This window comes from Pyxicephalus adspersus, chromosome Z (assembly GCF_032062135.1).
Source record: "Pyxicephalus adspersus chromosome Z, UCB_Pads_2.0, whole genome shotgun sequence".
NCBI classification, from domain to species: Eukaryota; Metazoa; Chordata; class Amphibia; order Anura; family Pyxicephalidae; genus Pyxicephalus; species Pyxicephalus adspersus.
The window spans coordinates 55788165-55808154 of record NC_092871.1 but is presented as its reverse complement, the minus strand read 5'-3'; the positions used below and the strand labels follow the sequence as shown (position 1 = coordinate 55808154).

The window sequence follows — 19990 nt, the reverse complement described above, 5'->3', positions numbered from 1 at the left end:
GTATAATGTCCCAAGTAGAGCCACAAACAGCAATAAAAAACCTGACAGAGGTTCCAAGCCGTCCCAACTTTCTCCGAAATGAATATACATGTTTTGACTTGAATCATCACATGAAGTTATTGTGAACTTTTCGTCTTCCCCTCTCATTTATGATCCTCATTGCTGTCATTGTGTGTATCAGTGTCCATACAGGGAGAGCCACAGCTTGTGTGTGTGGCAGGCAGAAGCTTGTTACCAGGCTCCATTAGCATGTGTGACAGGAAGATTCTCCAGTCACACCCAACCTTCCTGTGAATCTGTCACTAGGATTCACTTTGTCACACTTCACTGTAAATCACAGTCTCGCTTATGTCAAATAACAATGACATCTGTAATGTACAAAGAAGAAAAGTCACGGAGAAAAACATTGTTCATACAGCGAAAACATATTTTTTTAGTAGTTATTTCTTGCAATAATGGCACTCGCTTTTCCCCCTTGAAGCAGCTTTCCCTGGTGAAACGCATTCTAATGTCATATGGGGAAATTATGAGGTGCCAAAAGATTGGGTGTATCAACTATCAACTGTGGTCATACTCTTCAGATGAATAATTAATGTGATATGTTAATCAGACATGTATAGTATAGTTTTTAATCATACTGGTTTTTTTATCTGCATTTTAATTATGGGTATTACTATTTCCCGAATCATATCTGACATTATGCAATGCAAATTCATGCAATTTTATAAATCTGGCCATGCACTTAATAGTTAAGGCTTATGGATTGGTTGGTTTTAAATGATCAAAAAATCATCAAAACTATATTGATTTGATCAAATTAGTTTGGAGTTTTCTCCATGAACAGTTTTTTATTTATTTTAATAAACCTACATTTATGAAACAACTGACTGATATTGATATAATACATTTAGAACAATTTTATACTAAATCCATAAATTCATTATCTCCTGGGTACTGCCAGCTGCCCAGATACAGCTGTGGTGGTGGTTTGTGTGCACTCATCATAAAGGGTTGACATAGAAATGACCAATCAGAAAATCTGCTTTAAGGTGTACAGCAATGTTTCTTGTTATCTTTTTAACATAGAGGAACCCTGGAAATAAATTTCAGGGTACCCCTGCTATAACTATTATATCCAGAATTCACAGTACATCAGTGTGATGGTCAGTGGTCAATGTCTGTTACATTGCTGGCCAGTGGCAAGAATGGCATCCTTACAGACAGCTAAAAAGATAATTGGTGTCACCTAAACTGACCCAAGGGGCACAAATTGCTATTTTTTAAATTAACTTGTGAAACTCAAGGATTTTTTTTTTACGTGATTTAATGCCCCTAAATTTTGTTTGAAGAAACCGCGGGCACTGTGCTTGCGGGTTCTGAACTCTAGCCTGTGTAACTTCAGAAGGTTTGCAGCCCTAGAAAAGCAGCCTGTTGAATTACTGTATCTGGCATCTATTCTACAGCTCACTGTAGTGCAGATTTTTTCAGTTTCACTCTTGGATACTTTTTTTCTTGTTAACAGTTGACCAGTTCTTTTTTACTTGTTGTATTGATTTGTTTTTAACAAACCAACCTGACCTAAAGAAGTTTGCTGCACTGAGAAATAAAATATCATTTTTAGATGTGCCATGATAGGATGGGAGTGATGGAATGCACAGGATTTTCACACATTTTGGATAAAAGAGCTTCACCAAGAGAGTTGAAAGTATCAAAGCTCAGGTGTTGACATGATGTGAGAACTCCAGAGGTTGCTTCTTCACACTCTGGTTGACAGGATTGCTGACAGATCTACACAGGAATTTATGGGAAAATTTACTGGGCTGAGTGTTTTGAAAATCCCTAATGGTAAAATCTGACTGCATATATATATTCCCATGAGCAACTGAGGTCACAGAGCCACTGTTTACTGACAGTCACACAGCTGATAAGATCTAACTGGGATAATATACTTAAGATAAGCCCACCTGAGGGGTTATTCAGGTCCACAATGGGTGCAATAAGCTTGGATACATGCCATTACCCTGTTGTGTATACAAAGATTTACAGTAGATGACCAGTTCCATCACGGGTAACACTATAAATAAGTAAAATGCTCAAAATAAATTTACCCAATAGTTTTTTTTGTATGTGAAATGTTATGATTGTTCCTCCATTGCTCCTCCATTATATAGATTTAATTATAGTAGAATAAAATGTGTCTGTATAATATACACTAATAAGTACATACAACTAAATATGGGAGGCAGTTTTCGAGGTCCATTCCTGGACCCAGGGACAGTTGCACCCTTTGTACATGCTGCAGTTACATTTACTTGTAATATTTTTCTTCCATTTTAACTGAACTTTTACACTCTGAGATATTGTAAGTACAAGTGAAGGTCATCATAACCAGAATAGTATCTCCAAGTTACCCTATGTTATGAATTCTAAGGCTGGATACACAAACCAGTCTAACAAGGGTAGCACAATTGTAAAAATCACTACGAAAAGGTTGCAAACTTACTTAGGATAAGAACTTCTTTTTTTTTTTTTACATCATTGTCATTTTACTGATGTATAGTTACTGCTGATCCATTTATTTTTGTAACTTTTCTGTCTCCCTTCCTGTCATTTCCTCTCAGGACAATTTAGTTAAAAGAGCTGACCACCCAGAATTTTTAGCTGACTCTCAGGGCTTTTGTTCAGGCTGTGACATTATCCTGCCTCACTTGAAACACAATGAAAAGCACGGCCATAATTTGGCTTACTGTCAACAAGGCAGCAGTTTTACTTGCTTTTATTATCAACGGCTACTTTCATTTTATTTTCTGTCCAGTGTAATTTTCTGTAATACAAACAGGAAACTTGATGATGATGATTTTTGCAATTACATTGCACTTGCTCAAAAGGAAGGCATTTTAAGGGTAATAAAGCTGAACTATATTTTCCAGTTTTATACCACAGAGCTAGCCACACACAGACAGATAAGCATGGAAATTAAATATTTTCTTTTCTATGTGAGTCATTCGAGCTCTAGAATGCACTGTGGTCCTCACTGGTGGCAGACGTGCAATCCTTTGGTCCTTTTAATCCATAGCTTCATATTAGCTCCAGCAGTTTACAAATGGCTTGCTAACTAAAAGCAAGAACATGACAATCTCTGGCAAAACTGAAATTCTATGGCGTCCTCTGCACACTTTTAGTACAGCAGCTCCAACAGTGAGGTAAACTTAATTCTTACTAACTTTTAACCGTTGATCTGCATCAAAGCTTCATCATATATTGCATATTGAAACAGTAGCATGGTTTTTTACATAAAGTCAGTCTCTAACTAAAGACTACAATATAGTATACACACAATGGACTCTAATACAATAGGGAGGGGAGGACCATTTGTTTTAGGTGTTTGACAATCAAACTATAATTTTTGTCAGGCATGGGAAGTTTTATTACTTAAAAAATTTGCACATTATTATTACTCAGACCTGGAAAATAATTTTTTACAACAGAAAAGAGGTGAAAAAAAAGATATGTCTACTATGTCCAGGGGAACTATTAGAGAGATTTTTTTCTGCATTTTGTGATGGATTCACCAGGCAGAGAAAAGGCAAAAGAGCCTATCAAACATACTTCAATTTATTACAAAAGGAAATACAAGCTGATGATTTCTAGCCTTCCCCTATTCTTTATATAGGAAAACATTTTTTAGCATTTCTTCTGTCATGGATTAGGCAATGTGTGAAGGAGATGCCTCAGAACCTAATGGACCTAGACTGGTACTCCGATATGGTTTGTCTGTTCACAGGTAATCTTTGGTATCTATCAGATCAGCAAATCTTGCAATCTCATAGCCTTTCTCTACCTGTATGAAAAACATTTTTTTTTTAGTCTGTTATTGTTGGAGATTTTGTTTCTTGTTAGGTAAGATCTGACACCACTGCAGGAAGTGAGGGGCATTTCTAAAAATCCCTTCAAAGCAATCAAATAATCGACTAGAGAAGGCAAACCTGTGCTGACAGAAATATTAATGCAGCTGTTGCTGACCTGGTAATCATAGTTCCCTGGATGCAAGATTTTTGTCTTAAAGTAGAACAAAATTACCTCTCCCCACTCCCCATAAAATATCCACCTGGTCACCTTCTGAGTTTGTGTTTTTAGCTGTTTTGATTGGTCAGGCCAGAATGATGTAACTTTCACACATTCTAACTGGAGTTTATTAATTTCCTGCATCCAGCTATGTTTGAATTGTACACTGAGCTAGTGGCTCTGCACATGTATTTGACAAGATCATCTGCTTTACATTCTCAGTTCAGATCAGTGATTTGTAAGCTATTGATGCCAGTGGAATAACATGATTGTCATTTTCAGAAGGAGCAATGGATGTCTACATATCTCAGCAAAGGTTTCCTTGCATTTCCCCTTTGATATCTGTCAGTTTATGGTGTATTTCATGACCATTTGCACATGGGTCAACAATTGTTAAGTTAAGATGAAAAATTGTTCAGTCAGTGGCCGCAAAACAATGACACTAAATTGATGAGCAGCCTGTTTTTACCATTTTTTGTTAACTAAATAAATAAAAAAAGCATGCAAAAAGTTTGCTTGAAAATTAGCTTTTATCAACTCAGGAATGTTCGCAGAAAATACACCAGATCATCCCTTGGAGGTGTTAATGTGTCCCTTTAGAAATGTTCACGTCAGGCTAGCTGAAAGCAAACACAGTGCAGTGCAATATTGTGCCTAGGCTGTGCAAGTGTAAATCCATGTTTGTCTCTAAGGAGTGTCTGCTCTCCCAGCCGACCCAAGTGCATCTCTTTTCAAGCAGATCCTGGAATGCCAGAGCGTGCGCCGTCCAAGGTTTGGCTCACATCCTGGATTCCATACTGCTATGGGGTGTTTATGATAGAATTAGGGTTGCTGTTTTCTTTAATTTAAGAAAATAATTCAGCCTGAAATTTGAAGTTCCTTATGCTGATCCTAAACTTGGTTTCTTTTTACAGCCAGCGAAACCTATTACAAATGGTCAATATGGTAACACTTATTTTGACAAAGAAATATATGGACCAAAGGCTGACATTTGGCCATCAAAAGACGCAGTTTGGCATGTTCATGCTAAACCGGCAAATGGCCATTAAAGTAGTAATGGCATCCTTTGAAGGTCTAATAATCACTTTTCAAAGACATTTCACAAGTCTCCAGCAGGCAAATGTTGACTATTGTATGAACTCTGTGAGCCTTTGGCTTTCCCACTGACCTTCTATCTCATCTACCCATTTTGTCCACTGCAGATTAGAACATTGATGCCAATTACACACTTTTGCTATTACACCTGTCTGTTCTCACCATCAATTTGGCTGCAGTATGCTAGCCATATGGGCCGAAGAATGCTGTGCCACTATAATGCCCAACTTCTACAACATAAAATTGTCACCAGACTGGTAATTTTCACCGAAAAAGTGTTTATAATAACATTACGGAGAATAAAGTTTCATACAGGAACTTAACTGAGGAGCCTCTTACAGCAATCATGCTACAGGATACTGGCTAGTATCTGCAATCCTGTAAAGTGAAGGAAAAAAAATGTTTGCTAGGGATGTTAGGGATAATTCCTTAGGGTTTGGTTTACTATGATTGAGGAATGAGGATCGTTTATCACAGGGTGATATGCGTATATGGTTAGGGATGGCTTACAAGCATCTTCAAGACACAAACAGGAGCAATAGCTTTGGAAATGATCAATGTAGGTGGTCATTGCATGTTGGCCTTAACATGAAATCATTTAGTTATAATTCTATTAAAATGACTGTAAATAAAATGTATACTTTACACATTTCTGATGGTTTTTGCAGACCAAACAGCACAACTAGCCAAAAGTCAGGTCTAGGAATAATTGGGTCATAGACCCTTTAGCTAAATACCAAGGAAATACAAAATTTCCCTACAAACAAAATTTTTCATGACTAAGACATTTAAAGTACAACAGTTAACATGTACCTTTCATTTGGGAAACACGAGTGCTTGCATTGCGGTCTTGTTTCTGAAAATGCTAGATGTCTGGCTGTCTCTAGCTTTAGTTCTTTAAAATCACATTTACGGTAAACATGCACATAACAGGGAAAATTTCTAGTTGTTATAAGTACTTGTTCCAAGTCAATGACTTAAAGTTTTAGTCAAAAATCTAATTTGGCATTTTTGAATCAAGAGGTCAGCCATGGCAGACTTTGCATTTCTCTCATGGCGGGTTAAATTTAAATTTTCATTTGTTTGCATTTAAAAGACTTTTTTTTAATTGCCTGTGTAAAAGGCCAGACCAAGAAGATGCTTAGGGACTGACACTTCCTAATGAAGTGTAATGAAGTTGTATTTCTCACATTCCAGAGACTGTCAGGGGGATATGGGACAGGGAGCACTTAACACCTATTCCCTGGGAACTTCTATCAGCTTCTAAGTCTCTTTTGTTTGTTTGTTGGCTGCCAAAATATAGTAGCACATAGCAGGGACTTTTCTCTACCCCTTCCCCCCTGTTAACTAATTCACATCAGAAGGAAAGAACAGCTCCTGAGCAGAGCCTTGTTGTCAGGTCAGATTAATGTGTAGTCTGCTCTGCATTTTCCCCCAGCGTGAAACTGAGCCAGAGAGACAGAAAAGAAATTAATAATAAACTTATTTCCCGGGGACCTCACGTCAAATAAACAACCTTATTCAAAAAGTTAGACTATTGACAGATTACATGGGTTTTTTTTTCAGATCTATATATGTGTTTTGTCAGAGTGAAATATAAGTTGACTGAGATAAAGAATTCTTCTTTCCTCTAGAACAATTCATGATTCAAAAAAATGTAAGTTGCGGTAAAAAATTTTAAGGGTCTATAACAAGTGTCCCCAAAATTTTTAAGCAAAGGGTTAGTTAGCACTGTTCATCGTACTGGGATGGGAGTAATAAATTGCTCTGGGTAAGTGAAAATAATAAATTTCACTGCATGGTTGCTCATTAGGAGTAATAAATGCCCCTGCGCCAGTGGGACAAATTAATGTTCATGTGTGTGGTCATTGTGAGTAAAAATGGGCATGTGTCAGTGGGAGTAATAAATGCTCCTGCAAGATTAGCCAGTGTAAGTAAGAAAAATACCCGTGTTGCAGTTATCTGGTGAACAATTGTCCTTGCACTTCAAGTAAGTAGGAGTGTTTACTGCCCCAACATCCTTGGTTATGGGCTAACAAAAAGGCCCCTCCCCAACATTAGTGTCAATGAAAGACCCCCAATTGGTGTAAGTAGGATAAAACAAGACTCCCTGCCCACATTGGTGTTAGCAGACTAGACTCTCACCTTTTGGTGTTCAGGCACAATTACATTCTGGTAGGCTCCACCCCATATGATGATGTTACATCCGGAATTATATTTGAAATACTGGGCTGGCGATCACCCTTCAGCAGAAAATATAATAAATTGCTGGGTGCATTCACATATTACCTTTCAGTATTCAATACCTTTTGGTAGTTTGGGAACTGCAGGTCTAGAATATTGGTGTGACTTTGTAATGTGATCTGTAATAAAAGTTCGGATTTATAAATTAATGAGAAATCCAGAGGAATGCAAAACTGATTTGCTGGTGTAAATTGAGAATACACAAGGCATGTTTTAGAATATTGATCATAATAATATATCATAATTATAATATCATAATAATGATGATAATGTGGTATAAATATAGTTATTAAAGCCCTGGTCTGCAAAAGCACATAAGGCCAACTAAAACGGCTATTTAGTCATTATTATGTAGGTCACTTTAGTACTCCTCAACTGTCAGTGCAGCTTTATCTGTTAGAACCGGTGTGGGATTTAGAATTATGATTAGGATCTAGTGAACTTTTGAAAAACCATGATGTCCATTCATTAAGGTGAACCTGTCCCAAGAAAAAAAATGACTACCATTGGTCTGGCATTGTACTTGAGAATATTGAAGACCTGACCACATACGAGGAAAAGACTTCTGTGCTTCCTGCTACAGGACTATTCCATTTTATGAATTTATAAAGCATTTCCATACTCATGTCACTAACTGCCTGTCAGAGGAGCCGACAATGTAAAGAAACAACCATAAAATATCTGTTTCACTTAGATCTCCCTAAATAGTCAGTATCCTGAATTTAGAGGGGATCACTTCTCATTGTCAACACTCCATTTCAGACTTTTTTAATACCCCAGTACCAGAGCTAAAGGTTGCCTTAAAAGCTCAACAAAGCTTTAAGAAATAAAATTAATATTGATCAGGCAAGGAAGAAGTTTTTTTAAACACATTGTGCTACAAATGTTAAGTTGATTGATGATAAATTAGATCACTTATGGAACAAGTGCATTGTACTATAGATACTATATAGATTACTTCATAATTATCAGTTTTCATTCATTTCATTAATATTTATTCAAGAGGATTCAGTTAAATCAATTCTGATGTTGACAGAAAATAGCATTAATAAAAAATCACATAGTGTATGCCAAGCATAAACAGAATGTGGAAGTTCTAGAACCTGTGAATTGTAGACTGTCGGACAATTCTTCAGCATTCCAGTGAGGCTTTGAGGAATCGCCTGTGAGCATATTTTTAGCTACAGAAAGCAGAACTCAGAGTATTATTATTATTATCATTATTATTAATAAACAGGATTTGTATAGCGCCAACATATTACGCAGCGCTGTACATTAAATAGGGGTTGCAAATGACAGATGAATACAGACAGTGATACAGGAGAAGAGGACCCTGCCCAGAAGAGCTTACAATCTAGTAGGTGGGGGAATTTACACACAATAGGATGGGAGATATGGGGTGGGAAGTAGTTGGTTTCAAGTTAGATGGTTTCAAAAGACAGAAGAAGATGTTTAGGCAAGTTTAAAAAAATGGGTTTTGAGTGCTCTTTTAAATGAGCAGAAAGTAGGAGCAAGCCGAATAGGACGAGGAAGACCATTACAGAGAATTGGGGCAGCTCTAGAGAAGTCTTGTATCCGTGCATGTGATGAGGTTATGAGTGAGGAAGTCATTAGTAGGTCATTGGAGGAGCGAACTTTTTTACCAGACCAGAAATGTAATTTGGACAATATCTGTGTAGGGATTTGAAGGCAAAGCACAGGAGCTTGAATTTGATTCTAAGGTGAAATGGAAGCCAGTGTGGAGATCTGCAAAGAGATGCAGTGGAAGAGGAGCGGAGGGAAGGATGGATGAGTCTGGCTGCAGCATTTATAATAGATTGAAGAGGAAAGAGTCAGGTTAGTGGAATACCAGAGAGGAGGAGGTTACAGTAGTCCAGACGAGAGATGATAAGAGCATGTACAAGGAGTTTGGTGGTCTCAAGGGGCAGGTAGGGGCAGATTTTGGAGATGTTGCGTAAATGAAAGTGACAGGACCTGGAAATGTTCTGAATATGGGGGGTAAATGAGAGGGCAGAGTCAATGGTGACACCAAGACAATGTGCCTGAAGGGAGGGCTGAAAAACAGTGTTGCTAACAGTTAGATATATGTCAGGGGGAGATTTGGAATTTGAGGGGGGGGATGATGATGAGTTTTGTTTTATCCAGGTTGAGTTTCAAAAATCGGTCAGACATCCATGACGAGATGGCTGACAGGCAGCATGAGACCTTATCCAGGACTGAGGGAGACAGGTCAGGAGTGGACAGATAGATTTGAGTGTCATCAGCATACAGATGGTACTGTAAGCCAAAGGAGTATATGAGACTACCGAGAGAGGAGGTGTACAGAGAAAAGAGAACCAGTCGAAGGACTGACCCTTTGGGGAACACCAACAGGGAGGAGAGTGGGCGAGGAGGAATTACCATTGAAAGAACTTGAAAGGAGCGGTCAGACATATAGGAAGCAAACCAAGAGAGAGCAGTGTCACTGATACCAATAGAGCGCATGATTTGTATTGGAAGGGTGTGATCAACAGTGTCAAAAGCAGAGGAAAGATCAAGGAGAAGGAGCAGGGAAAAGTTGCCTTGAGACTTAGCTCTGATGAGGTCATTGACCACTTTAGTAAGGGCTGTTTCAGTGGAATGGGCAACTCTAAAACCAGACTGGAGAGGGGCAAGGAGAGAGTTGGTGCTCAGGTAATTGTTGAGTCTTTTGTAGACAAGGCATTCAAGAAGTTTGGAGACATATGGGAGAAGGGAGATAGGACAGTAGTTAAAAGGTATGGAGGGGTCCAGTGAGGCTTTCTTTAGGATAGGGAGAATTATGGCTTGTTTGAAAGCTGGAGGGTATTTACCAGTAGAAAGGGAAAGGTTGAATAGTTTGGTTAGGGCAGGGGCCAGGGTGGAGGAATGGGCACGGAGTAGATCAGAGGGAATTGGGTCAAGCGGGCAGATAGTAGATGGAGATGATGAGAGAAGAGAAGAGACTTTGTCCACAGTAACAGGGCTGAGGGAGGCCAATGATGATTGGCAGGTGGAAGGGGTGGGTATGGGTGGAGTGGCTCGGTGAGCAGAGACATCATGTCTGATTTTGTCTATTTTATCTCTAAAGTAGATGGCAATGTCTTGGGCAGAGAAGGTTGTTGTGGGGGGAGCAGGTGTGGGGTTTAGGAGGGAGTCAATTGTTGAGAAGAGGTTGCATGGGTTCGAAGCTCGAGAGGAAATGACTGCGGAGAAATAATTTTGCTTGGTGACAGTGAGCTCTGTGTTAAAGCTTTGTAGCTTGGCTTTGTAGGCCATGAAGTCAGCGCTGAGGCCAGATTTTCTCCACTTACGCTCAGCTGCACGAATAGTCTTTTGTAGCTGTTTGGTGTGATGGTGTTGGCAGGGCGGGAGTATCGGAAGGTGGCAGGGGCAACTTTATCCAAAACCAAGGAAAGAGAGTGGTTTAACATGGTGGCAGCTTCATCTGGGGAGGTGATTTTGGAGAAAGCAGGGGTTAGGGATGCTAGGCAGTTTGAGAAAAGGTTGTGGTCAAGGTTACGTATATCTCTCTGCCATTGACCAGGTCTGGAACGTGGCAAGGGGGGGCAGGAGTTCAATAGGTTGAAGGTGATAAGGTTGTGATCAGAAAGGGGAAATGGTGAGTTGTCAAGGAGGGTGAGGTTGCAGAGTTTTGAAAATACCAGGCCTCAGGTGTGTCTGACTATGTGTGTGGGGCCATTGATGTTCTGAGTGAGTCTAAATGAGGAGGTAATGGAGAGCAGTTTGGCTGAAGAGGGAAGGTTGGGCTCATCCATTGTAACATTAAAGGATGAGGGTGGGCAGGTCATGGGAAAGAATGTGTGGGAGCCAGGAGGCAAAGTTATCCAAAAATTGTTATACTGGGCAAGGGGGGCGGTAGACAACAGCAACAATGAGGGGTAAGGAGAGGGACAGAGTGGACTTCAAAAGAGGTGAAAATGAGAGAGGGTGGGGTAGGAAGGACTCTGTATGTACAGTTAGGTGAGAGAAGGAGACCCACACCACCCCTACTTTACTACACATACCCCTAGACCCTACCAGGTCTAGGGGTATGTGTAAAGTGCAGGCCTCCATAGGGGAAAGCAGCAGCAAGTTTCAGTGAGAGACAGAAATTTCAGAGATTTAGAAGGAAGAAAGTTGTGTATGGAGGTTAATTTGTTGCCAACAGATCGGGCATTCCATAGACTGCCAGAGAGAGGGGGTAAGAACTTATAGGTAGGGTGAATGGGGAAGAGGTTAGTAGAAGGGAGTGTCTTGCTGAGAGGATATGGAAGGGTGTGTGGGGGACCAGGGTTGGGTGAGATGTCACCACAAAATATCAGTAGAGAAAAAAGGTGCAGGAGCACAGACAGAGAAATCAGCAGGGTGAAGGTGCAGAGAGACAATGAGTTATCAGACTGGGGAGGACAGGGAGTAGTGCCAACAAAGAGAGAGCAGGGTGAATAATACATTTTTAAAGATAATTGTGAACCATATGCGTACAATAAACAAGGTGGCAAACTGAAGTCCAAGAGAAGCAGTCCATTAATATGAGTTCAAATGAGGCTTGCAAACTTGCTTAGTTCCAGGGGTGGGATATGATGATTTAGGTAAAGAGATGGTTTGATGAAATACCAGTTCAGAATGGCAGCAGCAGAGGATGTGCTGGAGTCCAGGTGGATAAATCAGAGTAAAATAGTATGTCCAAATCTGTTCCCTGGATTAATTCCCATTGCACTTAAAATTTGGCATTTAGATTTTGGGCACGTGACCAGGGTCCCAACGCGACCTTGCCTGTTGTTTAAATAGAAGTGCTTTGGGCCCTGATTATGGAAGGAGTAATAAGCCAATAAAGCAAACAACAAGTTTTTATAGAAAATACATTGCAAGTTTTCACTCTTCCAAGGGTTTACCGTGCCAGCTAGTTAGGACCTTGTTTGCTGCCTGTCAAGATGACCCCTGTCCTTGCTGTGACACTGCTTACAGGTAAAAGGCAGTTATGTTCTTAATACTCTGTCTGGACAATTAACTTCTCCATGGTATAATTGTGTTGCCAATACCAACCATTTAGATACCAGCTCCCATTTTTCTGGTTCAGGCAATGTGATGGCTAATAACAGCTATGAAACTGGCTTTTGCAGAAGAAAGATACTAGCACTTAGTCATGCCTGGGTGCATATAATGGACAAAACAAGTAGCAAGGATCTGGCTTGCTGTTTATACTGTAAATGGGGTGCAATCACCTTCCTCAGGATTTTATGCCACAAGGGACAAATCTACACATAATCAATACAGTGGTACCTCGGTATAGGTCTGCTTTGTAATAAGTCCAACTTGATATAAGTCCTGTTTGGACACAAAAAATTTTGCTTGGTATACAACCTTTTTGCTAGAACTTGTATGGGTCAAAATTATTCACACCACCGCGCACTACCCTTATTTACCTCTCTCGAGACAAAGCCACGACTGCCCAAGAGCGTCAGTACGCCAGTTGCTACCATTTAGTGAACAACCCGCGGTATAACTCCCTGTGAATTACATAACATCTCCTGCTCCTCCCTTCTCAGCACCATCCTAGTAGGCACTGGACTCTTCTCAACAAGGTAAAGTGAGGTTAAATTTTCATCTATTTCATCTAATTGCTTTTGTATTTATGAATTTTAGTATTAGGCAGTGTTTAAAGATTTAAACAGATTAAGGACTTATTCCAAGGTACCACTGTATCTTACTTTTAGGTTGACTCAGGTGAGGCTCTTTGGTTACATCTCTTTGTCATAGTTCCTGGGTCTGTCCCTGCCTCTCACCCCACCTGCCCTCTTGCTCAACCCAAGAGTTAGGAGAAACCATTTTGTAGTTAAACTCCCGCATATCCACTAAAAGCTGAAATACCAAATTTGGGTAGACTGCTTTTGGTTATACTATTTTCAGTAACAGTTATTGGGAGATAAACATTGCAGTGTTCATTAAAAAGCTGCCTTTTTTAACAATAAATCCTACTACCCAAAATATCAAATATGAGGGGTGTGAGGGTAAGTCATTGTAGCTACAAATCCCCTTTATAGACATGCCTAAAAGTAGCCATGATCCACCATCAGCCACCACAGGCCTGAAATGTCACACCTAGAATTATATCCACAGATATGGTTATTATTCCTAAGCATTTAATCTTTCACAGACAGGGCAACAATTCTCATCCCTTTGCTATTGAAAGTTGACACAACTTCTGATCTTTAGAATTTCTGTGTGTCACTCACAGGCCTCTCTGTCACCCCCCTTCCCCAACACACCTCCTGCCTCCCCATCCTTTCTCTTGTGTACCTTGTTCTGAAGAACTGGTTTTTCTTCCTGAGTCTTTTTGTTCCTCATCAAGCTGGATATATGTTCATAGGGCTACCTCCTATTTCCACTTCTCATGCTTTTTATAATCATAATACATAACCAGGAAGCCTTATCTGTCACAATAAACCAATGATACCTTAAGACATCATTACAACATAATAAAAGCTCAAATTTACTGTTTTCTTTTTTACTTTTTTTTTTTTTTTTACCTGTCGCTTTATTTTCCCATATTTCAAGTGTTTTCAAAATCCCTTTCATGCCTAAACAAAGAACCCCTGGTCTCTAACTACAAGATGGGTGGTTTTCTTCATTAGAGGTTTGAGAGGGTGGTCTATTCAGTGAGATAAGAGGGTGACAAGGCATGGCTATTATGCAGCACTACTACAGGATGCAGATCCTAAATATTTGAGGGGAAGATACAGCTTCCCCCATGTACATATATATTTGTACTCTATATATTTATACATTGGTTTTAAAACATTATTAAATGTAAAAATCCCTTTTATTTGGTGATTTTTTTTACATGTGTATTACAGGGGACAAGGGAAATGCAAGAAATGTGGACAAGGGGATGTACTGTGGCGGTCTATACTTACCTCTGGGTCTACAGTTATATTAGCTCATGCAATATTCAACCTTTTTGTGACATTTTTAATAAAACCCTCAGAAATTTCAACTTGTATGCATTTTTAATGAAATTTTAATTAGATGATGTGCAGAGTATATAATGGCATACTATTTGTTTGATCAGCCAATACATAATGAGATCTTATACATGAGATAGATAAAATTTAAGCAGTTTGCTTACCCAGCCAAGTTTATTGAACATTACATCATGGAAAGAGGTCACGACATTATGAGTTGTGGCATTATTAAATCCAGATCTTTTTAAAAAATTAAGGGGTCCCCTGTTGTCAGTGATCAAAAGGGAGGAGAGTATCTTTTACTACTTGTATTCCAAAAAATATATTGATTGAAGGTGACATTTTCCACTGTAGTAGAATGCATTTTTTGCATTAAATAGCAGATAATGGAGTAATTAATTGGGTGGTAGGTCACTGATTGGGTAGGTACCAGCCACCATAATTCTAGTATACTACAGGCTCCAAATGAGCCTTCAGCAAAAGTGGCCACCTTTTTTCAAAACTCAAAATTATGTTGGCATTGCCATACTCAATGAAAGAAGTTTGCAACCTCAACACACCTTTTTTTTAGTAATGGGTGTGTAACCAATTAGGTGGTTGTGGGGATCAGTGTTTGGTGATAGGTCATTTTGGAATCCTGCCAAATGTTAGTGTACAAATTGTGGCAATCAACTTGATTTTTGAAGGCCATCCTTTTATTATTATTATTATTATTAATAAACAGGATTTATATAGCGCCAACATATTACGCAGCGCTGTACATTAAATAGGGATTGAAAATGACAGACTAATACAGGCAGTGATACAGGAGGAGAGGACCCTGCCCCGAAGAGCTTACAATCTAGTAGGTGGGGGAATTTCACACACAATAGGATGGGCGATATGTAGTGGTGGGAAGTAATGAGGGTTTAGCAGACAGAAGAAGATGGGTAGGCAAGTTTGAAAAAATTAGTTTTGAGCAGAAAGTAGGAGCAAGCCGAATAGGGCGAGGAAGACCATTCCAGAGAGTTGGAGCAGCTCTAGAGAAGTCTTGTAACCGTGCGTGTGATGAGGTTATGAGTGAGGAAGTCATTAGTAGATCATTGGAGGAGCGGAGGGAGCGGCAGGGGGAGTATTTTTTAACCATGTCAGAGATGTAAGTGGGACAATAACTGTAGGGATTTGAAGGCAAAGCACAGGAGCTTAAATTTGATTCTAAGGTGAAATGGAAGCCATTGGAGAGAACTACAAAGAGATGCAGCAGAAGAGGAGCGGTGGGAGGGATGGATGAGTCTGGCTGCAGCATTCATGATAGATTGTAGAGGAGTGAGTCGGGTTAGTGGAATACCAGCGAGAAGGATGTTACAGTAGTCCAGACGAGAGATGATAAGAGCGTGTACAAGGAGTTTTGGTGGTCTCAGGGGACAGGTAGGGGCGGATTTTTGAGATGTTGCGTAGGTGAAAGTGACAGGACCTGGAAATGTTCTGAATATGGGGGGTAAATGAGAGGGCCGAGTCAAAGGTGACACCAAGACAGCGTGCCTGAGGAGAGGGCCGAATAACAGTGTTGTTAACAGTTAGATATATGTCAGGGGGGGATTTGGAATTTGAGGGGGGAATGATGAGGAGTTCTGTCTTATCCAGGTTGAGTTTCAGGAATCGGTCAGACATCCATGATGAGATGGCTGACAGGCAGCATGAGACCTTATCCAGGACTGAGGGACACAGGTCAGGGGTGGACAGATAAATTTGGGTGTCATCAGCATACAGATGGTACTGTAAGCCAAAGGAGGATATGAGACTACCGAGAGAGGAGGTGTACAGAGAAAAGAGAACCGGTCCAAGGACTGACCCTTGGGGAACACCAACAGGGAGGAGAGTGGGTGAGGAGGAGTTACCATTGAAAGAAACTTGAAAGGAGCGGTCAGACAGATAAGAAGCAAACCAAGAGAGAGCAGTGTCACAGATACCAATGGAGTGCATGATTTGTATTAGAAGAGGGTGATCGACAGTGTCAAAAGCGGAGGAAAGATCAAGGAGAAGGAGCAGGGAAAAGTTGCCTTGAGACTTAGCTCTGATGAGGTCATTGGTCACTTTAGTAAGGGCTGTTTCAGTGGAATGGGCAGCTCTAAAACCAGACTGGAGGGGGTCGAGGAGAGAGTTGGCGCTCAGGTAATGGGTGAGTCTTTTGTAGACAAGGCGTTCAAGAAGTTTGGAGACATATGGGAGAAGGGAGATAGGACGGTAGTTAGAGGGTAGGGAGGGGTCCAGTGAGGGTTTCTTTAGGATAGGGAGAATTATGGCATGTTTAAAAGCTGAGGGGTATTTACCAGTAGAAAGGGAGAGGTTGAATAGTTCGGTTAGGGCAGGGGCCAGGGTGGAGGAATGGGCACGGAGTAGATCAGAGGGGATTGGGTCAAGTGGACAGGTAGTAGATGGAGATGATGAGAGAAGAGTTAAGACTTCGTCCACAGTAACAGGGCTGAGGGAGGCCAGTGAAGATTTACAGGTGGAAGGGGTGGGTATGGTTGGAGTGGCTCGGTGGGCAGAGACATCATGTCTGATTTTGTCTATTTTATCTCTAAAGTAGGTGGCAATGTCTTGGGCAGAGAAGGATGTTGTGGGGGGGAGCAGGTGTGGGGTTTAGGAGGGAGTCCATTGTAGAGAAGAGGCTGCGTGGGTTGGAGGCTTGAGAGGAAATGACTGCGGAGAAATAATTTTGCTTGGTGACAGTGAGCTCAGTGTTAAAGTTTTGTAGCTTGGCTTTGTAGTCCATGAAGTCAGCGCTGAGGCCAGATTTCCTCCACTTGCGCTCGGCTGCACGAACAGACTTTTGTAGCTGTTTGGTGTGGTTGTTGAGCCAGGGTCGGGGGTTGGCAGGGCGAGGGTAGCGGAATGTGGCAGGAGCAACATGATCCAAAGCCAGGGAAAGAGAGTGGTTTAACATGGTGGCAGCTTTGTCTGGGAAGGTGATTTTGGAGAGGGAGGGGGTTAGGGACGCAAGGCAGTTTGAGAAAAGGTTGTGGTCAAGGTTACGGATATCTCTCTGCCATTGGCCAAGTCTGGGATGTGGCAAGGGAGGGCAAGGGTTTGATAGGTTGAAAGTGATAAGGTTATGATCAGAGAGGGGGAATGGGGAGTTGTCAAGGAGGGTGAGGTTGCAGAGTTTAGAAAATACCAGGTCTAAAGTGTGTCCGGCTATGTGTGTGGGGCCATTGATGTGCTGTGTGAGTCCAAATGAGGAGGTAATGGAGAGCAGTTTGGCTGAAGAGGGAAGGTTGGGCTCATCCATTGCAACATTAAAATCACCAAGGATGAGGGTGGGCAGGTCATGGGAAAGAATGTGTGGGAGCCAGGATGCAAAGTTATCCATAAATTGTGATACTGGGCCAGGGGGGCGGTAGACCACAGCAACAACAATGAGGGGTAAGGGGCTAAAGAGTCGGACAGAGTGGACTTCAAATGAAGTGAAAATGGGAGAGATCCTTTGTATGATCCATGAGCACTAAGTAGAACCTGAGGACTAGTTGGTAAAATCACTATGCAGTCTGCATTGTTTTGGTCTGTTCTGCAACCTTGATCTTGCCATGTGAGTCTTCATTTTGGTAAAAATCTTTTTTAGGTAGAATTGTGTCTTACCTTTTATCATAATCAGAAGGTTACCTTTGGTCTGTTTTCAGATATGTAACTGTGACAAGTACATGCACATCTCCCAGGAGCAAATGATGCATCTAATGAAACTTAAGGAACATCTAGAAGACTCCAAAGAGAAAGAAAGTAAGTGATTGCTATAGCTGTTTATTCACAAAATGTATCTGATATGTGTTCAGCAAACACAACCTACTGACATTATTAGGCTTTTGCTTTTCACATTGGCATGGCCCTCTGCTGTGTATACCAATTATTGTTTACTTGGCTACAGAACACCCATTCCTAATGCTGACAAAGTTATGATTCCCAGCTCTGCCTACCAAAATACATGTATGCATACCAATGTTTTTTCCTTCTTCTTCCTTGCCTTAGTTTACACAGGAGATTATCATTTTCAAGAGGGTAGTTTTTACCACACAGAATGACTGACAAGAGGACCCAAGAATGCTCTTCTTAATTTAAATGTGAAATGCAGAGGTGGTCCTTAATTTTCATTTAGGTTTACATTTCAGAATAGAAGTGCTTTCTTTCTTTTTCTTTTGTGGTGCTTTAAGCAGCAAAATGATAGAGCAGCCTTTGATTACACCTGTCCTTTGGTTGGGAGCCTGGCTCTGCACTCTGTTTATGTTGTCTGGGTAGAAGTGGGAGGAAGCTGGCATTTGCCTGCAGTAAAGGTGTGTCCTTCCAGTGTCTTTCTTTTTCTCCAGTTTCCCATTCCACAATCCCCCTTCACTCCTCCCTGCACTTCACTTCCTTATTGTTCTGTCTGTTCACATCAGCCAAGGTGAAAACAGGCAATTTCCTTCAAGAGTCACTGATGTGCAGCCTGAAAAGCAGATAACACCTGTAATAAGGCTTGGCTTGACCTTTGATCTGTGTTGTATATTTTTTTGTATTGTGGAGTCTGACTGGTGAGATAAAGATCATCTACCAGAGTATTGGCTCCACATATGCATCAGCAGTATAAATAAAAGATGTGCTTTCATTGAATTTGTCTTGTAGTTAGAATTATGACTTAAAAAGTCTTTTGTATATCAATTTTTAATCACTTGCTGTTACATATTTTATTCATTTAATTCAATATGAATCCTTAAGCTACATACACATACTAAATCGCTTTCCTGGATCCACAAACATTTGTAAAGAACTTAAATTATATAAATGTGGCAAAGACACAAATAATTGTAAAGCTCAGCAGACCAGTGACTGTAGATGCAATCATTGAAAAAATGTTATTGCGTTATTTCTTTCTACCACCCAGCTTATATCTACTAGTTGTACATGTGTGGCTGTGTACACAATCATTCATCTAGCAACATCTTTACACTGGATAGCAGATGACATTGTGTGAACATGCAAGACATTTGTTTTTTCTATTAGTTGCTACTCTTGGGGTATGTACACACGTGCAATGGTTCCTGTCCGATAATCACCTCAGGGCTGATATCGGACAAAAATCTGACGTGTGTACAGCATTCACCGTCCATTGTCCGAATGACTTTCCTGGCAGATCCACGGACGATTGATGACAAACAATCTTAATGGAAATAAAGTGGAGAGAGCACAGCAGGGTGCTGCGCCGTTGTTCTTCCCCCTCCCCTCTCCAGAATGTTGATGTATGTACAGCACTAGTTCATGCATGCAGTAATTAGTAGTTGGAAAAGATTGTGAAAGATCCTTTCCAATGACAAATATTGCACATGTGTACATAGCCTTAGCGACTGATAGCCAGCATGTGTGTAGATTTGATCTCCTGTGTAGATTTCGATTAATAGGCTGTCTGATAACAATTGATTAAATCTCATAGCAGCAAGAGATAAAAATCCTAATGTAGATTAGCCCTAAAAGGTAAGTTACCATTCAACACAAATACATAGGAAAACATAGCCTGCATGTGTAGAAAAAACTTCTGATATGCATATTTTTTAAAAATGTTCACATTAAATGAACACTGTTATCAAATTAGAAGAAAGGCTATCTATTTCCAGCCACTT

The 19990-nt window shown here is 40.4% G+C and overlaps 1 protein-coding gene across 5 annotated transcripts in view; it reads left to right on the top strand.

Moving 5' to 3' along the window:
* Positions 1 to 19990, top strand: part of EXD3 (exonuclease 3'-5' domain containing 3) — a 234500-nt gene that overhangs the window by 205432 nt on the left and 9078 nt on the right. For 4 of the 5 annotated variants that reach the window (XM_072431330.1, XM_072431331.1, XM_072431332.1 and 1 more), the window contains one exon: positions 18026 to 18122. The exons of the other annotated variant lie outside the window; for it this stretch is intronic. In XM_072431330.1, coding sequence (XP_072287431.1) covers positions 18026 to 18122 — 97 coding nt within the window. The remainder of the gene's footprint in view (positions 1 to 18025; positions 18123 to 19990) is intronic. 5 annotated transcript variants of the gene reach the window in all.